General features: G+C 47.2%; 1 protein-coding gene across 4 annotated transcripts in view; it reads left to right on the top strand.

Moving 5' to 3' along the window:
• The first annotated feature begins 8,608 nt into the window (after positions 1 to 8,608).
• Positions 8,609 to 26,802, top strand: part of ITGAL (integrin subunit alpha L) — a 38,399-nt gene continuing 20,205 nt past the window's right edge. For 2 of the 4 annotated variants that reach the window (XM_012764226.3, XM_020281344.2), the window contains exons 1-15: positions 8,609 to 8,807; positions 9,844 to 9,946; positions 10,519 to 10,613; positions 10,727 to 10,794; positions 12,418 to 12,535; positions 12,645 to 12,775; positions 13,801 to 13,946; positions 17,296 to 17,428; positions 17,590 to 17,740; positions 20,807 to 20,880; positions 20,979 to 21,111; positions 23,870 to 24,021; positions 24,387 to 24,524; positions 25,341 to 25,538; positions 25,678 to 25,808. In XM_012764226.3, the coding sequence (XP_012619680.1) occupies positions 8,753 to 8,807; positions 9,844 to 9,946; positions 10,519 to 10,613; positions 10,727 to 10,794; positions 12,418 to 12,535; positions 12,645 to 12,775; positions 13,801 to 13,946; positions 17,296 to 17,428; positions 17,590 to 17,740; positions 20,807 to 20,880; positions 20,979 to 21,111; positions 23,870 to 24,021; positions 24,387 to 24,524; positions 25,341 to 25,538; positions 25,678 to 25,808 (1,826 nt within the window). In that variant the 5' untranslated portion in view covers positions 8,609 to 8,752. Of the gene's footprint in view, positions 8,808 to 9,843; positions 9,947 to 10,458; positions 10,614 to 10,726; positions 10,795 to 12,417; positions 12,536 to 12,644; positions 12,776 to 13,800; positions 13,947 to 17,295; positions 17,429 to 17,589; positions 17,741 to 20,806; positions 20,881 to 20,978; positions 21,112 to 23,869; positions 24,022 to 24,386; positions 24,525 to 25,340; positions 25,539 to 25,677; positions 25,809 to 26,802 lie in introns of all 4 variants that reach the window. The other 2 variants (XM_012764224.3, XM_012764223.3) reach the window with 1 other exon arrangement.

Below are 26,802 nucleotides of genomic sequence, written 5' to 3'. Positions count from 1 at the left end.
ATTTTTTATATATATATCAGTTGGCCAATTAGTTTCTTTCTATTTATAGTAGAGACGGGGGTCTCGCTCTTGCTCAGGCTGGTTTCGAACTCCTGACCTTGAGCAATCCGCCCGCCTCGGCCTCCCAGAGAGCTAGGATTACAGGCGTGAGCCACCGCGCCCGGCCTCCCGGTAAGCTTTTAGCTACCCTTCCACACCCCCTTAAATCTCCCTAAAAGAAATCTCAAATCTCATCAACAATATTCCCAGTAGTTGGTCAGATAGCCTATGCTTCAATCTTGCAAAGCTCTGCAGAAGGAGATTTCTAAAATGAAAGTTCCAGAAGAACCCTCTGCTGGGGGGAGTACTCACATGAAGATATCAGTGTAGCCTATTTCTTTTCTCTTTTTTTGGAGACAGAGTCTCACTCTGTTGCCTGGGCTAAAGTGCCATGCATCAGCCTAGCTCACAGCAACCTCAAATTCCTGGGCTTAAACGATCCTCCTGCCTCAGCCTCCCGAGTAGCTGGAACTATAGGCATGTGCCACCATGCTTAGCTAATTTTTTCAATATATATTTTTAGTTGTCCAGCTAATGTCTTTCTTTCTTTTTTTTTTCTTTTTTTAGTACAGTCAGGGTCTCACTGTTGCTCAGGCTGGTTTTGAACTCCTGAGCTCAAATGATCCTCCCACCTTGGCCTCCCAGAGTGCTAGGATTACAGGTGTGAGCCACCACGCCCTGCCCAGTGTAGCCTATTTCTTAAGACAAACATCTACTGAGCACCCACTGTCTGTCAGGAGCTTCTAATTCATGATGTCCTTTAATCCTTTTAACTGAAGTTTGAGATATTGTTCCCATTTTGCAGATAAAGAAAGTGAGGCTTGGAAAATTAATTGAACTTGCCCACTGTTGCAGCTATTAAGTGTAGTGTCAGCATTAGGATATGAACATAGCTCTAACTTCATTGTCTAGGTTAGCCATTCTCAAAGTGTGGACCACAGCAGCAACATCACCTTGGAACTTGTTAGAAATGAAAATTCTTGGGCTTTTCTTCCAAGACCTACTGAATGAGAAACTTGGGGGAGGGCCATGGCAATCTACTAATGTCTTTTGTAAGCCCTCTAGATGATTCTGATACACTCCCAAGTTTGAGAGCCACTAGTGTAGACAGATGTGTACAACAGTACAATACAAGAGGTAAGAACAAAGGGTGAAGGGGAAATTAGAGAACAAAGGAACCTACGGAAGGCTTTTCAGGGGAGACAGCATCTGAGCAGAGCTTGGAAATATGAGTCAGCATTCAGCAGGCCTGTTGGCTGTCTCTCAAGGTCTTTGAAGTTGAAGACGCTTGTTGCAGGTATAACAGGTGTGAGAAACATTTGGGTAGAAAAGAATTAGTTGATCTTTCTAAATTAAGTCTGATGTTGAGTCCCCCATGAACCCATGGATGGAAATACAACCTCAGTCATGTTCGGGCACTCTCCCACTTTCCTAGGGTAATTTATGAGTCCTGGGGCGCACATTGCTGGTGGAAATGCAAAATGCAACAGATGTTTGGAAAATAGTTTGGCAGTTTTGTATAAAGTGAAATATACATTTCCTGTATGATCTACCAATCCCACTCCTAGGTATTTATCTAAGAGAAGTAAAAACATATGTTCGCATAAAACCCCAAATATTTATAGCAGTTTTATTCATAGTTGCTAAAAACTGGAAACGCCCAAATGTCCATCAGCTGGTGAATGGATAATACAATTGTGTTCAGGACGACTGTTAAAGACTATTGGACACGCGACGACATGGACAAATTTCAATAGCAGTATGAGAAGCGAATGAAGCCAAACATAAACAACTACATACCATATGGTATGGTTTCAGTGTGTCCCCCCAAAAGCATGTGTTGGCAACTTAACCCCCAGTGCAGCACTGTTGGGAGGTAGACGTTTAGGTCATGAGTGCTCCACCGTCATGAATAGACCAAGGCCAATTATAAAAGGACTTAAGCGTCTGGGCGCGGTGGCTCACGCCTGTAATCCTAGCTCTCTGGGAGGCCGAGGCGGGCGGATTGCTCGAGGTCAGGAGTTCGAAACCAGCCTGAGCAAGAGCGAGACCCCGTCTCTACTATAAATAGAAAGAAACTAATTGGCCAACTAATATATATAGAAAAAATTAGCCAGGCATGGTGGCTCATGCCTGTAGTCCCAGCTACTTGGGAGGCTGAGACAGAAGGATCGTTTGAGCCCAGGAGTTTGAGGTTGCTGTGAGCTAGGCTGACGCCAAGGCACTCACTCTAGCCTGGGCAACAAAGCGAGACTCTGTCTCAAAAAAAAAAAAAAAAAAGGACTTAAGGCTGTAAGTTCTACTCTCCTCTCTTCATGCCCAGCTTGGCCACTGGGACTTCCTTTGCAGCCTCTAAAGCCAAGGGTCTGGGGTTCTGTCTCTGGACCTCCACACTCTGTCCCCCAGGACTGCCTCTTCAGGCACACACAGTCACAGACACTGCTCTCCCTTGGTAGTAGAACCAAAGCATTCTTCAATGCCTGGTCTCTGGGAATTCAGCCCTCTTCTTCTTCTTCTTCTTTTTTGAGACAGAGTCTCACTCTGTTGTCCGGGCCAGCTCACAGCAACCTCAAACTCCTGGGCTCAAGCGATCCTCCTGCCTCAGCCTCCCGAGTAGCTGGGACTACAGGCATGCGCCACCATGCCCAGCTAATTTTTTCTATATATTTTTAGTTGGCCAATTAATTTCTTTCTATTTTTAGTAGGATGGGGGTCTCGGTCTTCCTCAGGCTGGTCTCGAACTCCTGACCTTGAGCAATCCACCTGCCTCGGCCTCCAAGAGTGCTAGGATTGCAGGTGTGAGCCACCGTGCCCACACCTGACCAATCAAGATCATTTTATCTCACAAAGGTCACAAAAGACTTGGTGGACATCTTTGACATTCCCCAGCTCACAGCCTTTAGAATTTGTTTCTACATCCTCCAGGTGTTCCTGAGAAGCTCTGAGAGGGACAGCAGCAAGTAAACTCCAGGCCTTTGTTTCCTGCCCGCAACCATATCTAAGGGGCAAAATCACACCCCCTATGATAGGCCTGACTACATTTCAGAGATAACCAAGTCTCCAGGAACAGAAGAAACAAGGAAGACTGACAACTTGTGACTGCCTGCTAATGACTTCGCAACAGTTACTATTTTTCTCTTTGTCCCCATAAAAGCAACAGCCACTTGGCCTGGCTGCTGGCATCTGCCTTTTCTTTCTTTGAGAGACCACACCATCTCTCTGCTCCCCCCCACTCACTCTCTCTGTCCTTCTAAAAGATAAATAAACTTTTAACTTTGATATATCTTAATTTCTGCGTGAGAAATCTTTCTCCACCCATGCGGTGAGCACCTACTAAGCTTTCTACCCTAGCAAGCCCCAGAAGGAAAGCAGTCCCCAGGATGGCCAACACTCTGAGTTCCGCAAACTGCTCTCTAGGATACTTGGCCTACTTGAACGCTGATGAGATATCTGGCACAGCTAGAGTGTGGGTTATGGAAAAGTAATGAATGAGGCCCCTGAAAGCTATGCCAAGGAGCTTGGACTTGCTCTTGTGCATACAAAAGGGGAATCATCAGAGGTTGTTTTTTTTTGACACAGAGTCTCGCTTTGTTGCACAGGCTAGGGTGAGTGCTGTGGCGTCAGCCTCGCTCACAGCAACCTCAAACTCTTGGGCTCAAGTGATCCTCCTGCCTCAGCCTCCCGAGTAGCTAGGACTACAGGCATGTGCCACCATGCCCAGCTAATTTTTTTTCTATATATATTAGTTGGCCAATTAATTTCTTTCTATTTATAGTAGAGACAGGGTCTCTCTCTTGCTCAGGCTGGTTTCGAACTCCTGACCTCGAGCAATCCACCCACCTCGGCCTCCCAGAGTGCTAGGATTACAGGCGTGAGCCACCATGCTGGCCCATCAGAGGTCTTAAAGCACAAGGGAGACATGCTCAGGTTTCTCGAGGTTAATTTGGTAGTACCTAGGAGGTAGAATTTCATGGCGGGGGAGACTGAGGGGAGGAAAAGCTGTGGTAGCAGCCAGTAGTTCCGGTGAGAATGGGTAGAAGTTTGAGCAACAGGAATGGAATTGAGAGATAGTTCAGAGGACCTGGATCCTCAGAGAACTGACATTTTGAGTTATGAAGGCAGCCAGTACCTGTGGCTAAGGAAGAAGTGTGTGTGTGTGTGTGAGAGACAGAGACAGAGATTGTGTGATGCATCCTGCCTCAGGACTTCCCCATGTGGTCCCAGCCTGAGATCTTTGCAGCCTGATTCTTCAGGGGAATTTCTTTCTCCTGTTTCAGTTTGTTTGTTTTGACTTTTTTTTTTTTTTTTTTTTTTTTGAGACAGAGTCTCACTCTGTTGCCCAGGCTAGAATGAGTGCCGTGGCGTCAGCCTAGCTCACAGCAACCTCAAACTCCTGGGCTCAAGCAATCCTCCTGCCTCAGCCTCCCAAGTAGCTGGGACTACAGGCATTCGCCACCATGCCCGGCTAATTTTTTGTATATATTAGTTGGCCAATTAATTTCTTTCTATTTATAGTAGAGACGGGGTCTCGCTGTTGCTCAGGCTGGTTTCAAACTCCTGACCTCGAGCAATCCGCCCGCCTCGGCCTCCCAGAGAGCTAGGATTACAGGCGTGAGCCACCGCGCCCGGCCTTGTTTTGACTTTTTTATTCTTGATTTTTTGGAGACAGGGTCTGGCTCTGTCACCCCAGCTAGAGTGCAGTGGTAATGAGACTTTGGACTTAGATTTTAAAGTTGATGCTGGATCTAATTAAGACTTTTGGGGCTATTGGGAATGAATGTATTTTGTAACTAAGAAGAACATTAATTTGGGTGTTCAGGGGCCAAATGCTGTGATTTAAATATTTGTGTCCCTCCAAAATTCATATTGAAACAATCCCCAATGCAATAGTATTTAGAGATGGGACCTTTTGGAGGACATAGTGAGAAGATGCCACCTTTGAAACAGAGCCTTCATCAGACACTGACTCTGCCAGCACCTTGATCTTGGACTTCCCAGCCTCCAGAACTGTAAGAAATAAATTTCCATTCTTTACAAATTACCCAGTCTAAGCTATTTTGTTGTAGCGGCCCAAAGAAACCAAGGCAGTATTATTCTTTTGTGTTTTTAAATCTGAAACCAGAATATGATAAGTACATAAAAACTTGTCTGCTGAAACTTTATCCCTAATTTAAGTATCTAAAGCTTGAAGATGGCCTGAAGGAAAATCTTCACACTGGGGATGATTGATTTGACTATTAAATTCTGGGTTAGATGTTCTGTGGTGAGATAATTGCAGTTTATCCAAACAAGCCAAACCTGTATGGTTAACTAGGAGAACTCAATTTTTTTCATGGAGAATGTATGGTTCCAATTGTTAACAATGATTACCGTTGGAATTTAGGAATGGGGGTGCGTGTTAAAGGAGTTTTTATCCTTTCTCTTCATACACTTCTGTAGTGTTTGCATTTAAGAATGTATACTCTTTTTGTGATTTCAGAACAAAACAAAAGAATTTGGTTAGATGTAAATTGGAACTGCTCTATAGAGAATCAAAGAAAGGGCCTGAATTATCTGATTTTAACCGTCTGACTTCACCTAGTTACCATGCGCCAATTTGTCCTGTGGTAGCTGTGTGGCAGTAGAGATTATAGATAATCTGTCTGTAAAAGCCTTCCCCAGGGCGGTGACACTGGAAGTACCGACCTGGTAGCATTTCCTCACAGCACAGGGAGCATCTGAAGGTCCTTCCCAATCTCCCAGAAACAAAGACAGTTTCTTTATTCTGTTGTGTTTTTACTATTTTTATGTTTTTCATGGCCATTCTATTTTTTAAGTGGTAAAGGTATACATCTTCATTGTAAAAAACAAATCAGACCATATAGAAATGTAAAGACCTCGTTCTGCAGAGGTAACCACTGTGTAGTTTGGTTATACACCCTTTCAGATTTTCTTTAGAGACACACACACATACAATTTGATTTTTTATTGAGATACCTTAATGCACATACCATAAAACTCACTATTTTAAAGCATACAATTCAGTGGTTTTTAATATATTCATTAAGTTGTGCAATCACCACCACTGTTTATTTCTAGAACATTTCATCACCCCAAAAAGAAACCTTATACCCATTAGTAGGCACAACCCAGTCTCCATTTCCTTCTCCTTGGCAACCACTAATCTATTTTCTGTCTCTATAGATTTGTCTACTCTGGACATTTAGCTTAACGAAATCATACCACATGCGGCCTCTGTGCCTCTCATTTCCTTCACTGACCATGTTTGCAAGGTTTATCCAGAGTGAGGCAGGTACCAAACTCTGTTCTTTTTTATGGGGAACAACACTATGTTGTATGGATATGCCACATTTTGCTTATCCATTCATCACCTGATGGACTTGCAGGTTGTCCCCAGTTTGGGGCTAGTGTGGGTAATACTATGAGCATTCATTCATAAGTTTTCGTATGAACATGTTTTCAATTCCTTTGGGTATATACCTAGGAGAAGAATTGTTGGGTCATATGCTAATTCTATGTTTAACTTTTTTGAAGAACTATCAAAATGTTTTCCACGGCAGCTGCCCCATGTTTCATTCCCACCAGCAATGGACCAGGGTTCTGTGAACTAAAATAAAATCTTAAGGTTCACCTCCGACTGGCTGACTGAATGGACCTCCTCTCAACCAAGGGGATATCCTAAAACTAAATTGCCTGCTACCAGGAGAGAGGCCAGACATGCCTCATCATGCCCCCTCTGTTCTTGGAAACATCCTTTGTAACCCATTAACAGGCCTAAAACTGTGCAAGATAAACCTGCAGGTCCTCAGTTTACACAACAAACACATGTCCAGCGGCTGCTGATAAACAGCTCCATGTCTTCAAACCTTCCAAGCCTTTAGACAAAGCTTCTGATCTTTAACCAATTACAAGCCAAAGAACCTGTAAGCCCTCCTGCACTCCTCCTTCGAGATGGCCCACCTTTTTGGACCAAACCAATGTATGCCTCCCACGCATTGATTTATGACTTTATCTGTAACCCCTGTCTCCCTGAAATGTATAAAACCAAACTGTAACCCAGCCACATGGAGTCTACTTGCTCAAAGCTTCTTGGGTGTGGCTCTGGGTCATGGTCTTCAAATTTGGCTCAGAATAAATCTTATTAAAATTATCTTGCAGAGTTTGGCTTTCTTTCCGTTGACAGTTCTAATTTCTCCACATCCTCACCAACACTCTTTTTCTCTTTTTTTTCTTAAATTCTAGCCATCCGGCCAGGCGTGGTGGCTCACACCTGTAATCCTAGCACTCTGGGAGGCCGAGGCGGGCGGATAGCTCGAGGTCAGGAGTTCGAAACCAGCCTGAGCAAGAGCGAGACCCCGTGTCTACCATAAATAGAAAGAAATTAATTGGCCAACTAATATATAGAGAAAAAATTAGCCGGTCATGGTGGTGCATGCCTATAGTCCCAGCTACTTGGGAGGCTGAGGCAGTAGGATTGCTTGAGCCCAGGAGTTTGAGGTTGCTGTGAGCGAGGCTGACGCCACGGCACTCACTCTAGCCTGGGCAACAAAGCGAGACTCTGTCTCAAAAAAAAAAAAAAAAAAATTCTAGCCATCCTAGTAGATGTGAAAGGTATCTCATTGTGGTTTTGATTTGCATTTATCTAATGACTAATGATGTTGAACATTATTTTCAGCGCTTATTGGCCATTTCCATATCTGTTTTACAGAAATATCTATTCAAACCCTTGGTTCATTTTTAAAAATTAGGTTGTTTTTTTATTGTTGAGTTATAAGAGTTCTTTATATATTCTGGATACAAATCCCTTATTAGAATTTTCTTTTTTTTTGAGACAGAGTCTCGCTCTATTGCCCAGGCTAGAGGGCAGTGGTGGGATCATAGCTCACTGCAACCTCAGACTCCTGGGCTCAAGCAATCCTCCTGCCTCAGCCTCCCAAGTAGCTGGGACTACAGGCACGTGCCCCTATGCCTGGCTAATTTTTCTCTATTTTTAGTTGTTTGGCTAATTTCTTTCTATTTATAGTAGAGATGGGATCTCACTCTTGCTCAGGCTGGTCTTGAATTCCTGAGCTCAAGCAATCCTCCTGCCTTGGCTTCCCAGAGCGCTAGGATTACAGGCGTGAGCCACCGTGCCCGGACTGGATTTTATTTTTTAGAACTAAAATTAGTTACTAAAGACACTGTTCTATAACTTGCTCTTTTTCTTTAACAGCATATCACAGGGATCTCAATGTCAAGAGAAAGCTACCTCATTTTTTTCCCCCTATCTTATTCTCCCCCCTCATTCTTTTGCATGGCTGCCTAGCCTTCCATTATGGTTTTACCACAGTTCATTTGATTGGTCCTCTCCTGAGCTTCAGAGTGTCTTTGGCTGGTGTGTTAGTGAGAGGCGGATGCAGCAGCCCTTGAGCAGGAGAAGCTGTCATCTCGTCACCATGCTGTCTGCTCTTGGATGAGGTGAAAACACAAGTAGGCACAGGAAGTGTCTCTAACCTGCTTACACTTCCTCTCTGAACCCATGCGGTTTCACAACCCCTACAGGCACAGCCGCCCCTCCCCAGTGTCACCAGCCTGGCGCCTCTGTGAGAAAGTTCCACTGCAGGAGGCCCCAAGGCATCATCATTTCCCTCTTTCACCCTGTCTGGGCTGCCAGCAAATCCCAAGGGCCGGCTGAGACTGAGCCTGGTCCTTGGGTCCCTCCGGCGCTGCAAAGATGAGTTCCTGCGTCGTCCTGAACACTCTGCTGCTGTACGGGACCTGTCTCTTCAGTAAGCAAGGGAGGGGCAGGAGAGGCCCACATGTCTGTGACCAGGGAACTACCGGGCTCTGGGGGGCTGGAGTAAACAAGGAGCTGCTGGCAAGGCGGGAATGGCCATAGGTATTAGGGAATCCTGGAGGGAGGGAGAGCGGGAAGAGAAAAGCCAGCCAGCCAGCCAGAGCCCCAGGCGCAGATGGGGTGCAAGGAAAGACAGAGGAAGGAGACAAGGTAGGTAGCGCATGGGGGAAGGGGGGGGTGTTCTTTAAAAAGGCTGCCGGCTAATGGGCACCTAGAGCTGTGAGGAGAATGCTGGGTTCTGGCGCCACCCATGATACCAGCTGTCTGTGTGGTCTTAGGCAAGTCCTTTCCCCTTCCCTGGCCCGTCAGTCCCTTCATCTCGACAAATGAAGGCACAGGCACCCTGCCCCTGACATCCTAGGATGCTGCCCACTAAGCCTGGTGCCGGGAGGAAAGCAGGGCGGGATGGGACAGTGTGGGATGTGCCCTGGGCAAGCTGCCTGAGGTGGGGCCACGCAGAGGGGCTCTAGAGGGGTGGGGAGCCCGGAGCCCACCTCCCAGGATCAGAGCATCTAGAACCCCCACGTCTGTGGCAGGAAGCCCTCCTCCCAAGGCCCAGCATCTGAGTTCTGGGGCGCCCAGGCCTCATGCCCACAGGAGAAGTGGTGTGTGGGTGGGCACATCCTGCCCTCCTGTCCTGGGGCATCCCCATCTTGGCCTCTGCCTGGGAACTTGGCCACCCTAGGCCTCTGGGCCCCCCGGGCCTCCTCCCTCGTGGCCTCCGCCTTCTCATTCTTCCTTCTTTGTCCAGTGGCCAAATGAGAAGTGTGTCCTTCTCAGGCCCTGTGAAAAGCTCTCAGCGCTCTGGGTGACAGGGAGTGGCTGCTTCCATGTCCCCAGAGTCAAGGCCCTGGAGGGGAAGTCCAGGGCGTGTGGGCCGCCTGCGGAAGGGCAAGGAGGCCGGGGTCAGCCGCCCGCTGGGCACGTGCGGTCCAGTGGAAGCAGCTGACGGCGCTGGCCTCCCGCAGCACCTTCCTGGAGCTACAACCTGGACGTGCGGCATGTGCAGAGCTTCTCCTTCGCGCCAGCCGGGAGGCACTTTGGGTACCGCGTCCTGCAGGTCGGAAACAGGTGAGCTGTCAGCCCCTAAACCTCCATCCGCAGGTCTCCCTCCTGGTGTCCCCCAGGGCTGTCCCTGCGGCCAGGGCTCACCCACCCCAGGTGGGCAGGTCGATGAGACGGGGTGGGTCTCCAGGACATCCCGTCTGGAGGAGTCTGTCGGTGGGAATTCTCGGCAGACAGGAGCAAGGCCATCAAACAGTAGGATGAGGCCGATCATTAGGGCACCACTCAAATGCCTAATAGGGGAAACATCACCATCCCAACACACCTGGACACTAGCACAAAGTAAGCCATAAAGGAATTTTGAATTGAGGACTGACCCAATGGGCTCGTAATATGACATTCTGGCAGATTACTCTCTGGGCCTCAGTGTTTCTACACTGTAAATGGAAAGGCTCCTCAACTTTCTAGAATTCTGGCATATGGAATTATTTCTCTGGGATTCCATAGGGAAGAGGTAGGGGCTGAGGAACCTTCCTGAAGGGGAATGGCTGCGTTGTTTTGTGATTCCTCCTTAATAGGCAGCAGTGGGCGGGTGAAGATCTGGGCAACTCCATCTCACAGGTGAGATTTCTCATCAGGGTTGTCGTGGGAGCTCCAGGTGAGGGGAACAGCACAGGAAACCTCTATCAGTGCCAGCCAGGCACTGGAAACTGCCTGCCAGTCAGCCTGAGTGGTGAGTAACCGGAGAGGGAAATGGGAAGAATGGGGTCTCCAGGGAAACTGAGGCAGGCCCCAACAAGCCTGGCTTGCCTAAGTCCCTCTAGACGAAACTTTTGGTGCCTACAGGTTCCAACTATACCTCCAAGTACTTGGGAATGACCCTGGCAACAGACCCCACAGGTGGAAGCATTTTGGTAAGAATTTTGTGGAATGGTGATATCAGAGCCTGTGAAGCTCAATGCTAGGAACAAGAGATTGAAAAGAGGAAGAAAAAATGTGGGTAAAGGATCCCATAGAAGGTCAAGAGCATCAGACAAACTCAGATTCCATCAGTGTTTACTGAGAACCAACTATGAGCCAGCTATTTTCATGCCCTTACTTACCTCGGGTTCTTTTCAAATATGAAATATCTACAACCATTGATAGACAATATGATTTTTGGTGGTATATAAGCTTCTAATGTTTTAATAGTTATATATTTATTTATTGGCTTATTATTAATAGGAAAAATATATAAGCACATTCATTGCATATATAATATGCAATATTATATATGCATAAATATATAAGCATATTCATTGTTTCCTGGATCTTATTGCTTAGGAAGAGGCTAAAGTTAAGAAAAAATAAATTTAAAGGAAAATATTAGGTAAATAATAGTATACTCAAGTGGCAGAAATTGTGAAGTATTACACAAATGCCTAAAGTTTGGGAAACACTACCTTATCTCTTTTAACCCTCAAACACACAGGTGAGGCCGGGCGTGGTGGCTCACGCCTGTAATCCTAGCACTCTGGGAGGCCGAGGCAGGTGGATTGCTCGAGGTCAGGAGTTCAAAACCAGCCTGAGCGAGACCCCTCTACTTCTCTACTAAAAATAGAAAGAAATTAATTGACCAACTAAAAAATATATATAGAAAAAATTAGCTGGGCATGGTGGTACATGCCTGTAGTCCCAGCTACTCTGGAGGCTGAGGCAGTAGGATCATTTGAGCCCAGGATTGAGGCTGCTGTGAGCGAGGCTGATGCCATGGTACTCACTCTAGCCTGGGCAACAAAGTGAGACTCTGTCTCAAAAAAAAAAGAAAAGAAAGAAAAGACACACAGGTGAGATGGAGATCAGTATACACATTCCACACATGAGGAAAGAGGACCAAAAAGTTAAGAGACTTGGCCAAGGTCACATGGTGGCAAAATGGTAGAGCCAGGATTTGAATCAAATTCTCATTTGATTCTAAGTTCGTTACTCTCTCCAATTTATCCCAACCAGCATCGTCCTGCACGAGAGAAAAGGCTGAGTGAAATACTGACCCAGTATTTAATTGGAGCTTATTTACTTAGCTACTATTACATGCCAGGCATTGTGCTAGGTTCTGATGGGGGAGGGGGAGGGAGAGACAAAGGTGACCATGACAAGAGCCCTGACTTTCAAAATTGCAATCTGGCAGGAAAGATAGTCATAAATGAAAAAAACGGCATTGTATATTCTGGGACTCATATTTGATTTAGCCTAAACACAGAATGTGAGATTGGAAATGGGAGAGAATGGGTCTGGAAATGTCGGATAGTGCCCAAATATAAATGATACGAATGCCAAGTAAGGAGCTTGGACTTCATCCTGTAGACAGCAGGTGTCCATTGGCACAGAGCATTGGTAGCATGGAGAAATGGCTGTGGGAAACTCATGGAGGCAGTGTCAGCTTGCCTTGGTAACCAGTTGGATGGAGGGAGGGTGGGAGGGGGGGACAAGGTCTTTGAAGGTTCTTCTTGGCTGATGCTGCCTCAAAAGACACATAGCAATGCCTTTGCTTCCTTTAGGCCTGTGACCCTGGGCTGTCTCGGACATGTGACCAGAACACCTACCTGAGTGGCTTGTGTTACCTTTTCCGCCAGAATCTACAGGATCCTGTGCTGCAAGGGCGCCCTGGTTATCAGGGTAAGGAACTGGGGACTCAGTGGGCAAGAATACCTCGAGCGGCTACCCCTACGTGGGGACCAAACACTGGAGACACTTCACCAGGTCTCTTTGTCTCTGGCCTCTGCAGAATGTATAAAGGGCAATGTAGACCTGGTATTTCTGTTTGATGGCTCGGGGAGCTTGCAGAAAGATGAATTCCAGAAAATCCTGGACTTCATGAAGGATGTGATGAGGAAACTCAGCAACACTTCCTACCAGGTAAATACAGGCACTGGATGCCTGCCTGAAGTAGCTTGAGCCATCAAAGGCTCAAGCCAGAACCACCAAAGCCACCAAAGCCAGAACCTATGGGCTTGGCTGTAGCTAGACCTCTGGGAGGGACAAGAGCCAGGGAGCGGAAAGCAACTAAGATTCTCTCTGGTTCTCATTTCTGTTTCTTTTTATGCCTTTGTTTCCTTCTTTTCTTCTTTTCTCTGGAGACAGTTTCCCCATAGCATCTTTGGATTATGGGGGCCTGTGGAAAGCTCCGAAGTTCATGTGTTAAAGTTCCAGGAGGACAGTAATAGGGTATTGGGCAGGTGGGAGGGGGGAGGGGGGCGGGTATATACATACATAATGAGTGAGATGTGCACCATCTAGGGGATGGTCATGATGGAGACTCAGACTTTTGGGGGGAGGGGGGAAAATGGGCATTTATTGAAACCTTAAAATCTGTACCCCCATAATATGCTGAAAAAAAAATCAAGTTAATTAAAAAGTGTTACATACACATATATACATACACATGCATCCATCACATAAACATATATATCCTTAATGCTTTAATAATTTTTGGATATTAAAAAGAAATGTCCTAGTATAAAAAAAAAAAAAGTTCCAGGAGGGTTTTTTTTTTCTACCTTCTTCTCAACTAAGCCCTCCCTCTGCAAATTCCAAGTTCTCAGGGAAGAGATTCTGACTGGCCTACCTCTGTCAGGTGGCCATCTGTGGCCCGGCTGACTGCATCCAGTCTAGTGGGTCACTCAGCAGAAATGTGGCTGCTGGGAGGCCATCCCTACTGTGAGATAGGCAGGCCCAGAGAACAGGAGCTCAACAGATATCACTACAGCAAGACGCAGAAGTTTATTTCAGTGTTTACTTATATATTGCCTCATTTTCAAAAGAAAAATCTGAGGCAGGGATGTGGAGTCGGGTTGCCTATGTCCTGCATAAGAAGTAGAGGTTAAATGAGACAAGCAGGAGGAAATGTGTAACCACATGTCATTTCTTCCTTCCTTTTCTAGTTTGCTGCAGTTCAGTTTTCCTCGACCTACAAAACAGAGTTTAATTTCTTAGAGTACATTAAAACAAAGGACCCTGATGTTCTGCTAGCCAACGTACAACACATGCTCCTGTTGACCAACACCTTTGGTGCCATCAACTATGTTGCGTGAGTCCCCTTTGCAGGAGAGAGCACATGCATTCACTTGCTCTGTGTGAGCTTCCTCCAGTGCCTGGGTATAGAAACTCGGTAGGTAGGTACAGCAAGGGGTGGTTTATCGTATGAATTCAAGCGAAGCAATTTCAGCCCAGGCAGTTCGTGTTGTAAGTAACAGAAATCTACTCTATACTAACTAAATCCAAAAGGGAAATCTTGAGAGGATGCAAGGATGGCTCGTGAACCCCTGGAACAGGAAGTATTTCCAGGCCTCATGAGGAACTAGAACCAGGACTTAGAAAGTAATCGTGAAGCATGGCAGGCACAGTGGAGTCACATCTTAGGTCGGGATCAGCTTTTGAGCCCAGCACATGAATAAAAATCTCATATGGTCAAAGTTATCTTTGAAGAATTCCTTGAATTATTCAAGAAATTCAATATATTCAAGTCCCACATTGGAAACTACAGTATCCTGATTTCCTAAATCCAATACAGAATTTTTCCCCCAGTGTTAGATCAGATTGCTGTGTTTAAGTTGAAAGTTGTGAGATTGTGTTGACAAGCCATATTGTACATTTTATTTTATTTAAATTTATTTTTTGAGATAGAGTCTCACTCTGTTGCCCTGGCTAGAGTACCGTGGCATCAGCCTAGCCCACTGCAACCTCAAACTCCTGGACTCAAGTGATCCTCCTGCCTCAGCCTCCAGAGTACCTGGGACTATAGGCGGGTACTATCATGCCTGGCTAATTTTTTCCATTTTTAGTAGAGATGGGTCTTGCTCTTTTTCAGGCTGGTTTCAAACTCCTGAATTCAAGCGATTCTCCCACTCTGCCTCCCAGAGTGCTAGGATTACAGGTGCCCACTGTGCCCAGTCTCATATTGTATATTTTAGAAATACCTACCTTTAAAGATTAGAGTGGCCATGGGAACTGAGACCAGTGTGGGGAACAAGAGAATTTAGATCTATTTCATGTGCCCCTCTGGGCATAGCCTCAAACTGAGTGAAATAGCAGGAAGGATCTCCTTTGTTTTTTCACGTATTTTTCTCATTTTCTTTTCTTTGCCAAGAATGCGTAGTTGAATTTGCATAAGGTAAAGGAACATGTGGTACACTCTTCAAGACTTCGTGTGTGTGTGTGTGTGTGTGTGTGTGTGTGTGTGTGTGTATTTGTTTCTGAATCTTGCCTTCTGGGGCTGACTCAGTCTTAGAAAATGTTCTTCTCTAAGTTCTTAGAGGAAGAGGTCACTGCAGGATAAGAAGACACCCTAAAAGGTGTCAATTATGAGAGCAAAAAGAAGCAGTCATGCAAATATTTGTCATAATACTTCTTGCCCACCTACTTTGTAAGTGTTCTAGGTCAGGAGTCAGCAGTTCTTTTCTATAAAGGATCAGATAGTAAATATTTTAGGCTTTTCTGGCCACATATGATTTCTGTTGCATATTCTTTGTTTGATTTTATAATTTTTAAAAATATAAAAGCCATTCTTAGCTCATGGACTATACAAAAATAAGCCACAGGCTGGATGTGGCCTGAAGGTTATGGTCTACTATGTTCTAGGTCCTGGGAATGTAGCATTGAATGAAACAAACAAACAAAAAAAACATCTGCCCTCTCAGAGCTTAACATTTCAGTAGGGGAGAGAAATACAATAAACAGGATCAATAAGTAAATTAAATAATGCAGCCAAAGATGTAAGTTTATAAAGAAAAATAAAGTGGTATTGGCTGGGCACTGTGGCTCACGCCTATAATCCTAGCACTTTGGGAGGCTGAGGCGGGAGCATCACTCGAGGTCAGGAGTTTAAGACCAGCCTGAGCAAGAGTGAGACCCCATCTCTACTAAAAATAGAAAAAAAATTAGCCGGGCATGGTGGTGCATGCCTGTAGTCCCAACTACTCAGGAGGCTGAGACAGGAGGATTGTTTGAGCCCAGGAGTTTGAGGTTGCTGTGAGCTGGGCTGATGCCATGGCACTCTAGCCCGGGCAACAGTGCAAGACTCCATCTCAAATAAAATAAAATAAAATAAAATAAAATAAAATAAAATAAAATAAAATAAAATAAAATAAAATAAAGCAGTATTCAATAGGAAGATCAGGAAAGATTACATCTGAGCAGAGACTTGTTGGAGACGAGGAAGCGATGGGGACATGACCATTCCAGGGAGACAACAGTCCAGGCCCTGAGCCAAGGATGTGCTTGGGACATTGGAGAGAAGCTAGGATGCCAGCGTGGCTGGAGAGGAATAAGTGAGTGGGGAACAGCAGGAGATGAAGTCAGAGAGACACTGGGAGTCCGCATGAGTTAGGGACTTTGAGGCCATAGTGGAGACTTTGGCTTTTCCTCTGAGTAAGATGAGCAGTCACTGGAAGTTTTCAGCAGAGGGGTGATGATCTGATGTATGTGTCTAAAAGGATTCTTCTGGCTGTGGGGTTGACATGAGACTGTAGAGGGAGTAAGGATGGAAGCAATGAGGCCAGTTAGGAGGCTACTTAAAAATCCAGGTGGGAGGTGACAGTAGTTTGAACCAGCGTGGAAATCCATGAACAGGACCCGAGATAGGCCCATGTCTGTGTGAATGGAGATTGGAGAAACATTTTGCATCCAAAATCAAACCAGAGGTCTTGACATGAGGCATGCATGGGTCAGGTGGTTGCCATGGAGCTGCTGTTCCAGTGAGAGCTGTGGTCAACCCAGCTTGCCCAGAAGGCGGCTGTGGCCTGCCTGGTATTCAGTTCTCCCTTCTTTCATCTCACGTGCACTGAGCGCTTACTCTGTGCCGGGAGTTTGATTTGCAGCAGCAAATCAAACACGGTCCTTTCCTTGCGGTGTATAGGGGAAATTGACACAGAAACAAGTCCCTGCAATTCACTCAGTTAAGTGCTGTAGTAGAGATTTATAGGCAGCCTAGGGGTGGTCGGGAGGTGCTGTGTGAGCTTGCTCTAGAAGAGCAACTTCCCAATTTTCTTTGGCTGTGCAACCCTTTATTCCCATTGAAGCCTCACCTAGATCAACATCTCTAACTGGTTGAAGGTGGTTGCCATGTGATTGCAATGGAGGGCAGGAAGCCCAGAGTCCACCCGTCACAAAACCTCCCCCTCTTAGCCCATGGGTTCTGGGACCCCCTCCAAGCTGCCCAGAAATGCAGTGTGAAGACCACTGGTTCAGAGGATGAGGGGGGAAGCAAGGGTGGAATGGGGGGTGGTTCAGAGGGACCGCCGAAGGCTTGGAACACCTGTCTGGGAGAGGGGAAGAGGGCTTTTGCTTAATCGGCAGGGCAGTGACTAAACCAGTAGGGTGGGGAGACCTGAGACTATGGTTTGGGAAGAGACTCTCACATCCCCCTTTCCTGGACACAGGAAACAGGTGTTCCGGCAAGAGCTGGGGGCCCGGCCAGATGCCACCAAAGTGCTCATCATCATCACAGATGGGGAGGCCACTGACAGCGGCAACATTGACCCAGCCAAAGACATCATCCGCTACGTCATCGGGGTATGGGCCCCAGACCCCAGCCACTTCTTATGCCTTGTCTTCCCTCTCCTATTCCTGAACCCCAGTCCCTTTCCTTTGGGGGGCTAGACTCTTGTGAAGATAATCAAAAAGTGCTCTGAGATTTGGGGGATGTCAGCTCTTCACTCTCTACTCCCTCATAGATTGGGAAGCATTTTAAGACCAAGGAAAGTCAGGAGACACTCCACAAATTTGCCTCCAAACCCATAGAAGAGTTTGTAAAGATTCTGGATACATTTGAGAAGCTTAAAGATCTATTCACTGAGCTACAGAAGAAGATCTATGTCATTGAGGGTGAGTGACAGACCCTGGGAGAGAATTCGGGAGGCCTTATGCAGAAATTCACCCAGGACATCAGATTAGAGACACGCTGAATAATAACAACAAGCATTTACTAAGTACTAAACAAAAACCTCTAGTAGAATTTAGGAGCAGCCCCTGATATTTCTTCTGAAATTCCATCTTCCTCTTGGAGCTCAGCTTGATCCCGGGTCAGCCCAGGACTGACCTATGTCTTTCTGGTGTCATCCAAGCCCTGCAGATTGACAGTAATTCCTTTCTCTTCTTGTTCAACTCTCTCATTTTCACTTCTCCTAGGCTCCACATTTCTTAAGATGGGCAAGCTGGCTGGGGCCACAAGCCCTCTTTCTCGGCCTAGAATAAGAGGAAGTTTTTACTGTGGTCACCGGAGGATTGGCTATGGGAGGGCATTTCCCCAAAGAAGCTTAGTCTGCTGAAAGATACATGATTTCCACAGGGAAGTCCCCTTTGCTAGGACACAGCCTTGGTGTCCAGTTCAGTGGAAGAAACACTGTGGCACATATGATCCAACCAGGCGGACCTGCCCGAGAATCCACTCTGCCTCTTACTTGCTGTGTGACCTCAGCCAGGTCACTTCCCTCTCTGAGGCTTATTGTCCTCTGTGAAATGGGATAATAACACCAGTTTGACAGGGATGTGTAAGATTCAACTGAGTTTGCTGTAACAAAATGCTAAAAACTAGGTGACTTAAAGCAACAGAAATTTATTGTCTCAATGTCTGGAGATTATAAGTTTTTAGATGTCACTTTCTCTGTATAAATTTGAGTTGTTGCCCCAAGCCTGGGTTAGGTGCTCTTTCCTGTGTGCTGCTGTCACCACTGTATGCTCCCTGTCACAGACCTGTATACATTGCATTCTATTATCCGCTCAGTGTCCCTGCCCCACACTAAGCCATGAGGTCTGCCATGGAGAGACCTGGCACCAGATACTTGGTTACTCTACATATTTATTTGATGAGTGAACCAATCATCATAATATATTGCCATGTGTCTTGAAAACATACATGTAACAGGCACTTTCCATTAATTTCTCTCAGCATTCTTTTTATTTATATATATATATATATTTTTTTTTTTGAGACAAAGTCTCACTCTGTTGCCTGGGCTAGAGTGCCATGGCGTCTGCCTAGCTCACAGCAACCTCAAACTCCTGGGCTCAAGCAATCCTTCTGCTTTAGCCTCCTGAGTAGCTGGGACTGTAGGCATGCGCCCATGCCTGGCTAATTTTTTCTATATATTTTTAGTTGTCCAGCTAATTTCTTTCTATTTTTAGTAGAGACGAGGTCTCGCTCTTGCTCAGGCTGCTTTCAAACTCCTGACCTCAAGCTATCCGCCTGCCTCGGTCTCCCAGAATGCTAGGATAACAGGCGTGAGCTACCGCGCCTGGCCTAGTGATATTATTTTCATTTTATTGATTGACTGTGAATAAGACACTCAGGGATACTGCAAAGATGGAGCTCATGTCCAAGATAAATAAGGAGAGACAGCCAACAAGTAAACAAACATGATAATTAAAGACAATTAAATTCACTCTGAAGTGACTTTTGAGCTGAGACATGAAAGACAAGAGTGAGCCAGCCATGGGAGGAATGTGGAATGTGGGCAGAGAACATTCCAGTCCAAGAGAGGCACAACTGCAGAGGCTGGGCTAGGGGAACGGGCTTAGCATGTTGGGGAAACAGAAGAAAAGATCAGAGTGACCACAGTGTGGTCTGAGGAGTGAGCCTTGGGGGGGGGGGGGTTGGGCCTTTCAGGCCCTTGAGAGGAAGTTGGATTTTAGTGCAAAGAACAATGGCAAGACACGAAGGCTTTTGAGGAAAGGGAAAGCTACAGTCTGATGCGTGATTTTTAGAAAGACTTGCTCTGTGGAAACAAAGCTGGGAAGAAAGGAGCCAGAGACCACATTAGCGAGCTTTCGCACTGGTCGGGCCAGAGATGAGATGGCTTTGTTTTCCAGGTGGCAGAACCCGTCATTCAGGGAAGCTGACGGTGTATTTTTTTTTTTTGAGACAGAGCTCGCTTGTTGCCCAGGCTATAGTGAGTGCCGTGGCGTCAGCCTAGCTCACAGCAACCTCAAACTCCTGGGCTCAAGCAGTCCTCCTGCCTCAGCCTCCCGAGTAGCTGGGACTACAGGCATGCGCCACCATGCCCGGCTAATTTTATATATATATATATATTAGTTGGCCAATTAATTTCTTTCTATTTATAGTAGAGACGGGGTCTCGCTCTTGTTCAGGCTGGTTTTGAACTCCTGACCTCGAGCTATCCGCCTGCCTCGGCCTCCCAGAGTGCTAGGATTACAGGCGTGAGCCACCGTGCCCGGCCCGGACAGTGTATTTTGAAGGTAGACTCATTCATGATTGGGTGATACATGTGTTGGAGATAGGACAGGGAAAGGGAGGACTCCAGAGGGTTCTGGTTCCTACTGTGGCTCCTTAGCAGGGTGGGGTACCAGTCACTGAAGTGGGAGGCCCGAGTAGGAGCAGAAACCAAGGGCTACATCTTGGGCTTGCCAAGGGGGAGAGACTGGAGGTTCAAGTCCAGAAAGCTGACTTCAAGCATTCTTTTTTTTTTTTTTTGAGACAGAGTCTCACTTTGTTGGCCAGGCTAGAGTGAGTGCTGTGGCGTCAGCCTAGCTCACAGCAGCCTCAAACTCCTGGGTTCAAGCAATCCTCCTGCCTCAGCCTCCCGAGTAGCTGGGACTACAGGCATGCGGCACCATGCCCGGCTAATTTTTTGTATATATATTTTAGTTGGTCAATTAATTTCTTTCTATTTTTGGTAGAGACGGGGTCTCGCTCAGGCTGGTTTCGAACTCCTGACCTCTAGCAATCTGCCTGCCTCGGCCTCCCAGAGTGCTAGGACTACAGGCGTGAGCCACCACGCCCGGCCCGACTTTGAGCATTAAGCCCCTTCCCGGTCTGTCTGCCTTTCTCATGCAGAGACAGATGCTGCTCTTCCTCCTCTGCCCTTCCATGAGGGTCACTGTTTTTACTGCTTCTTTAGTCTTGTCTGTTCTCCTCCCCCTTCTGTCCCCCAGGCACAAGCAAACAGGATCTGACCTCTTTCAACATGGAGCTGTCCTCCAGTGGGATCAGCGCTGACCTCAGCAGGGTGCGTGGTGGGCCTGAAGCCACGGGCGGTGGGGTGGCACGGGGACACAGCTGGCTCCTGGAAGGCAGCCAACCCCACTCATCTTCTTCCCTGGGCAGGGCCATGCAGTCGTGGGGGCAGTTGGAGCCAAAGACTGGGCTGGGGGCTTCCTAGACCTGAAGTCAGACCTGCAGAGTGACACATTTGTTGGGAACCAACCATTGACACCAGAAGTGAGAGCAGGATATTTGGGTGAGTACTTCTCTTTTCTGCCGGGTTTCTTCTGGTTTCAGGGGCCAGAGGGTCTCTCAGTCTGGCTTTCAAAATAATAATGAAAGCAATTAAGCTACCAGCATGAACAAACTGAGAGTTCAAGTCTGGTTATAAGGTTCTTAATTTTTCTCTTAATATAGCCCCTCATCTGTGTATTGATCATGTTTTTTATTTTCTGTATTTTCTGATGCTTTGACATCTTGAGGACTTGCTAATCCTGGAGAGACTGCCCCTCCCAGAGCTAGCTAATTCCTAGAGATAGTGAACAACTTGCCTGTGAACACCCCTTTTATATGCAAACCCCCAATCATGAGCCTGTGTCTCCAACTACCTCCTTTATCCAACTCTTACACACCAAGCTATTATTTCCTCTGCCCTAAATCAGCCCAGGGCCAGGTACCAGCCAACTAGAGACCAACACTATAGCCCAGAGCCTGCCAAAATTATTCAAACTGTGCAATCCTAGACTTGCCTACCCTACCTCACCATCCTTCCCACGGAAACCACAGTAAGAGCTCTGGATTGTACTCTTCCCTCACTCTTGCCTCTCGCTGACCTGGTGCTTCCCCATCTGGCCTGCATGGCCTGCACTGGCTCCTGCTTCTGGGGAGCTGTGAGTAATAAATTTATTTCAACAACAGTGTCCTCTCTCCGTGTCATCGTTCAGTCATACCTATAAATTAAATCCAAGATACGTTTCAGGGCAATCTGCTTCATTAGTAGAAAGACCACTTGAGGACTTCTTGAGGCTTCCTCCTCTCGATTTTGTCCGAGAACTCTAGGGTTTTATTCAGTCTCGAGAGTTCTTTTGATGCCAAGCATAGAGGAAATGAGTTTAGTCCATCCACAATTGCTATTGCTTCTCTCTGCCTCATGGTGTCGCTGTTGAATCGCTTCCTGCATAGTTCTGTGGATATTTGTTCACCGAGGTGATGCCAGGCTCAGGCTGCAGTGGGGCCTCACCCTTGTGCTCTGAGGTTACAGCTCTTTTAGTTCACATTCATACAATGAGCCTGCCCCGAGGTATGAGCTGGCTCCCAGAGCTCTGGGCTGGGACTGCTTCCAGATTCCACCTTCTCATGGATCCAGAGCCACCATCTTTCCACCCTGCCTTATCTGTGACCACTGTATGGGAGCAGGTCACTCTTTTGTTAAACTCAGAACACAAAATGTTCTTATTAATTTTTCCCTCCGGAAAATTGGTGCTATTCATCTTGCATCTACCCTTCTAAAGGAGTCTACTGTAGTAATTGTCTTCTCTCTTTTTTTCTCTTTTTCTTCTTTCTTTTTTAAAAGACAGGGTCTCACTCTGCCACCCAGGCAGGAGTGCAGTAGCATGATCATAGCTCACTGTAACCTCCAATTCCTAAGTTCAAGTGATCCTCCTGCCTCAGTCTCTGAGTCGTTGGGACTATAGGTATGCACCACCACAAATGGCTAATTTTTTAAATTTTTTAGAAATAGGTTCTCGCTATGTTGCCCAGGATGATATCAAATTCCAGGGCTCAGGCCAGGTGTGATGGTTCACATCTGTAATCCTAGCACTCTGGGAGGCCAAGGCAGGAGAATTGCTTGAGGTCGGGAGTTCAAGACCAGCCTGAGCAAGATCGAGACCCCATCTCTACTAAAAATAGAAAAAATTAGCTCGGTGTGGTGGCTCAAGCCTGTAATCCCTGCTATTTGGGAGGCTAAGGCAGGAGGATCGCTTGAGCCCAGGAGTTTGAGGTTGCAGTGAGCTAGGCTGATGTCATGGCACTCTAGCCCAGGTGATAGAGCGAGACTCTTGTCTCAAAAAAAAAGAATTCCTGGGCTCAAGCAATCCTCCCATCTCAGCCTCCTGAGTTGATGGGTTTATGGGTATGAGCCACTGTGCCTGGCTCTTTTTCGATATATATATATATATATATATATATATATATATATATATATATATATATATGTGTGTGTGTGTGTGTGTGTGTGTGTGTGTGTGTGTATATATATATATATATTTTTTTTTTGAGACAGTCTCACTCCGTTGCCTGGGCTAGAGTGCCATGGCATCAGCCTAGCTCACAGCAACCTTGAACTCCTGGGCTCAAGCAATCCTCTTGCCTCAGCCTCCCAAGTAGCTGGGACTACAGACATGCGCCACCATGCCCGGCTAATTTTTTCTCTTTATATATTTTTTAGTTAGGGTGATTTTCTGTCCTTTGGTATACTGGAAAAAAGGTAGACTTTGCTCATTGACGAAGAGAAAATAACTCTAAAGTTTAATCTCTAGTTAGGCCCCCACCCCACTATATACACATACATATTATATACATATGTGTAGATATATATGTACTGAGAGAGATAAATATCATCTTAGATGTCTACTATGCTGCTCTCCTTTAGATCTTAGTTTAGCCATCGCAAGCATAGTGCTAAGCATTTTATATTCATGGACTTATTTCATCTTTAAAACCACCCCATGAGGTTAGTACTGTTCCCATTTTCTAGATGAGAAAACTGAGGCTCAGAGACACAAAGTGAATTGTCAAGACTATGCAGCTGGGGAATGTAGCAGCCTTGGGCCAAATGGCACTGTTTGCACTGCTCAGAGCGATGACTGCTTTTCTCAGGTCTTCTGGCTGTTTCAATGTGTCTTTGTTAGTAACCCAGTTTCGCTGGCCCTCTGCCCCTTTCCCTCTGTGTGTCACCTTCTTCCAGCATCTTTTGTGTTTCTAACTCCAGTCCTCTCACTCTGTCCCCTCAGGTTACACGGTGACCTGGCTGCCCTCCCAGGGGAACACCCGGCTGCTGGCAGCAGGAGCCCCCCGATATCAGCACGTGGGCCGAGTGCTGCTGTTCCAAGAGCCAGATGACAGCGGACAGTGGCGCCAGGTCCAGAAAATAGACGGGATCCAGGTGCGCACCGCCCGTGGGGCATCTGCAGACCAGGGGCTGGCGTGACGTGCGGCACGCTCCCTGCTGTCCTTTGAGCCCTCATCCACTGCCCCTGTGCCAGGCCCTGTGCCAAACACTATCACATTTGTCCCTCACGGCACCCTCTGAGGTAAGCCTTGGCATCTCCACTGTCCAGTTTCAGAAACTGAGCCTCAAAGAGCCCACCTTGTCTTCATTCATGCAGGCTCTGAGGGCGGATCCAGGGTTTGAACCTGCACCTGAGGCAGTGGAATAAGATGGACATGGTGCAGCTGAAGGGCAGGGAGGCTCCTGCCTGCCCCTGTGTCCCCACAGGCTCCTCCTCAGACACCTGCCTCTCCCCGCAGGTTGGCTCTTATTTCGGTGGGGAGCTGTGTGGCGTGGACGTGGACCAAGATGGGGAGGTGGAGCTGCTGCTGGTTGGAGCCCCGCTCTTCTATGGGGAGCAGAGAGGAGGCCGGGTATTCGTCTACCAGAGAAGACAGGTGGGCGCCGGGACATGGAGCTGAGGGCTAAAGGGCTTTCTCTGTCTGATCCTGGGCTAATTAAACTGTTAGAACAACACAGACTGACAGACAATAACTACTCCTCACTACAGAAGGCTGTGTAGGAGGGGGTGGAGGGGAGCTACCAGCTTTTTATGGACATGACTTCATTTGATCTCACGACCACCTCCTGAGATCCTACAAGCTGTACTTTATAAAGGGGAACACCGAGGCTTGGCGGGGCGGGGTATTAATAACTTCCCAAAGCCACAGGGCACGTGGACAGGAAGAGGTGGAGTTGGCACTTGAACCCAGTTAGTTTGCAGCACCATTCCAAGTCTGTGAGGACCACATCTTACATTTCTTTATTTCTTGTTTTTTTTTTTTTTTTCTTTTTTAAGAGACAGAGTCTCACTCTGTCGCCCAGGCAGGAATGCAGTGGCATGGCCATAGCTCGCTGCAACCTGGAACTTCTGGACTCAAGCAATCCTCCCACCTCAGCCTCCTGAGTAGCAGGGACTACAGGCTTGTGTCACCACACCTGGCTAATTTTTCTAATCTTTATTTTTTTGTAGAGACGGGGTCTTGCTATGTTGCCCAAGCTGGTCTCAAACTCCCAGGCTCAAGCAATCCTCCCACCTTGGCCTCCCAGAGTACTGGGATTACAGGCGTGATCCACCATGCCTGTCATATCTTACGTTTCTTTAGTATTCTTCACTAAGTTGTCCTTCACAAGGCCATGTGCTGTGACGGAGTGATCAAGGTGAATGACCACTGAGTGATCACGGTGTGACTTGTCTCCTTGCTCCTTCCTAGCTGGGGTTTGAAGAGGTCTCAGAACTGCAGGGGGATCACGGCTACCCCCTGGGGCGCTTTGGAGCGGCCATCGCTGCCCTGATAGACATCAACGGGGACAGGCTGACGGATGTGGCTGTGGGAGCCCCCCTGGAGGAGCAGGGGGCTGTGTACATCTTCAACGGGCGGCAGGGTGGGCTCAGCCCCCGGCCAAGCCAGGTGAGGAGCTCTGCCTGCCAACCCAACCCCAGGCCCAGGGCCTGAAGCCGCCTCGCCCAGACCCCACTCCCCCGCCTGGCCCTTCCCGGCCTCCATCCTGTCCTCCTCCAGCTCAGCATGATCTCTGTCTTGCTCTCAGCGGATAGAAGGGACCCGGCTGTTCTCAGGAATTCGGTGGTTCGGACGCTCCATCCACGGGGTGAAGGACCTTGAAGGGGATGGCCTGGCAGATGTGGCTGTGGGGGCTGAGGGCCGAGTGGTCGTGCTGAGGTAAGATGGGACCCCTGAGTCCTCCCAACAACCTCAGCTCTTGTCCTGGGAGTAGTTGAGGTGAGCAGGCACCACCTAAATGCTTGGTAGGCGTGAGCTCAGTGGTCTTCAGCCTAGCCCGGTGTGACAGGTCCTCTGTTTACAGAGGCTCATATCATACTCCATGTTAAACAGCTGCCATCAGTGGCAGAACCGGCCGTGAACCCAGGCCTATCTGCCACTGAAATCTCGTAGAGAGGCAGCCTCCCGTGGTGGGTGAAGGAATGTGTCTAGAACAGGGTGACCTGGATTCAAGTGGAACATCTGCCCTTTACTTCTGAGGCGTCTCACCCCAGTCCCTTAGCTTCTCAGGACCCAAGTTTCCTCATCTTTAAAGTGGTGACATTTCTCGCCTTACCCATATCTTCAGAGTTGTTGGAAGAATCACACAGCACCACGTAGGGAATAGATATTTATTGATCACCTGCTATGTCTTAAACACTGAACCAGGCATTGGGCACAGAGTTTACGTGTGGAGAAACAGAGAATAAAAAATTAAACAAAAGATAGTTAATTACAAATTGTAATAAGCAGTGAAGGAAACGAACAGGGTACCACAAGAAAGGACAGCAAGGGAGACCTGCTCTAGACTGAGTAGCCAGGAAAGGCCCCTGTGAGGAGGTGATATTTGAGCGGGACTTGAAAGATGAGAAGGAGCCGGGTTTGCAGACATCAGGGTAAGAGGTTTTTATGTATTTAATAGAAGCCCAGGATGTGCCCAGCCTGCAAGGCAGGTAAAAGTTTGATGTGTGCAAGGACTGAGAGAGGGCCAGTGTGGCTGTATCAGCCAAGAGGTCGCAGAGCAGCGGATAAGACTGGAGAAGCGGTGGCCCAGTGAGCACAGCAGAAAACTTGGTTTTTGTTTTTTTTTGTAGACAGAGTCTCACTCTGTTGCCCTGGATAGAGTGCTGTGGCATCAGCCTAGCTCATAGCAACCTCAAACTCCTGGGCTCAA

The sequence above is a fragment of the Microcebus murinus genome, chromosome 19 (genome assembly GCF_040939455.1).
Source record: "Microcebus murinus isolate Inina chromosome 19, M.murinus_Inina_mat1.0, whole genome shotgun sequence".
Classification (NCBI taxonomy): domain Eukaryota; kingdom Metazoa; phylum Chordata; class Mammalia; order Primates; family Cheirogaleidae; genus Microcebus; species Microcebus murinus.
The sequence above is the reverse complement of the archived record's forward strand: the minus strand, read 5'-3'. Positions and strand labels throughout refer to the sequence as shown.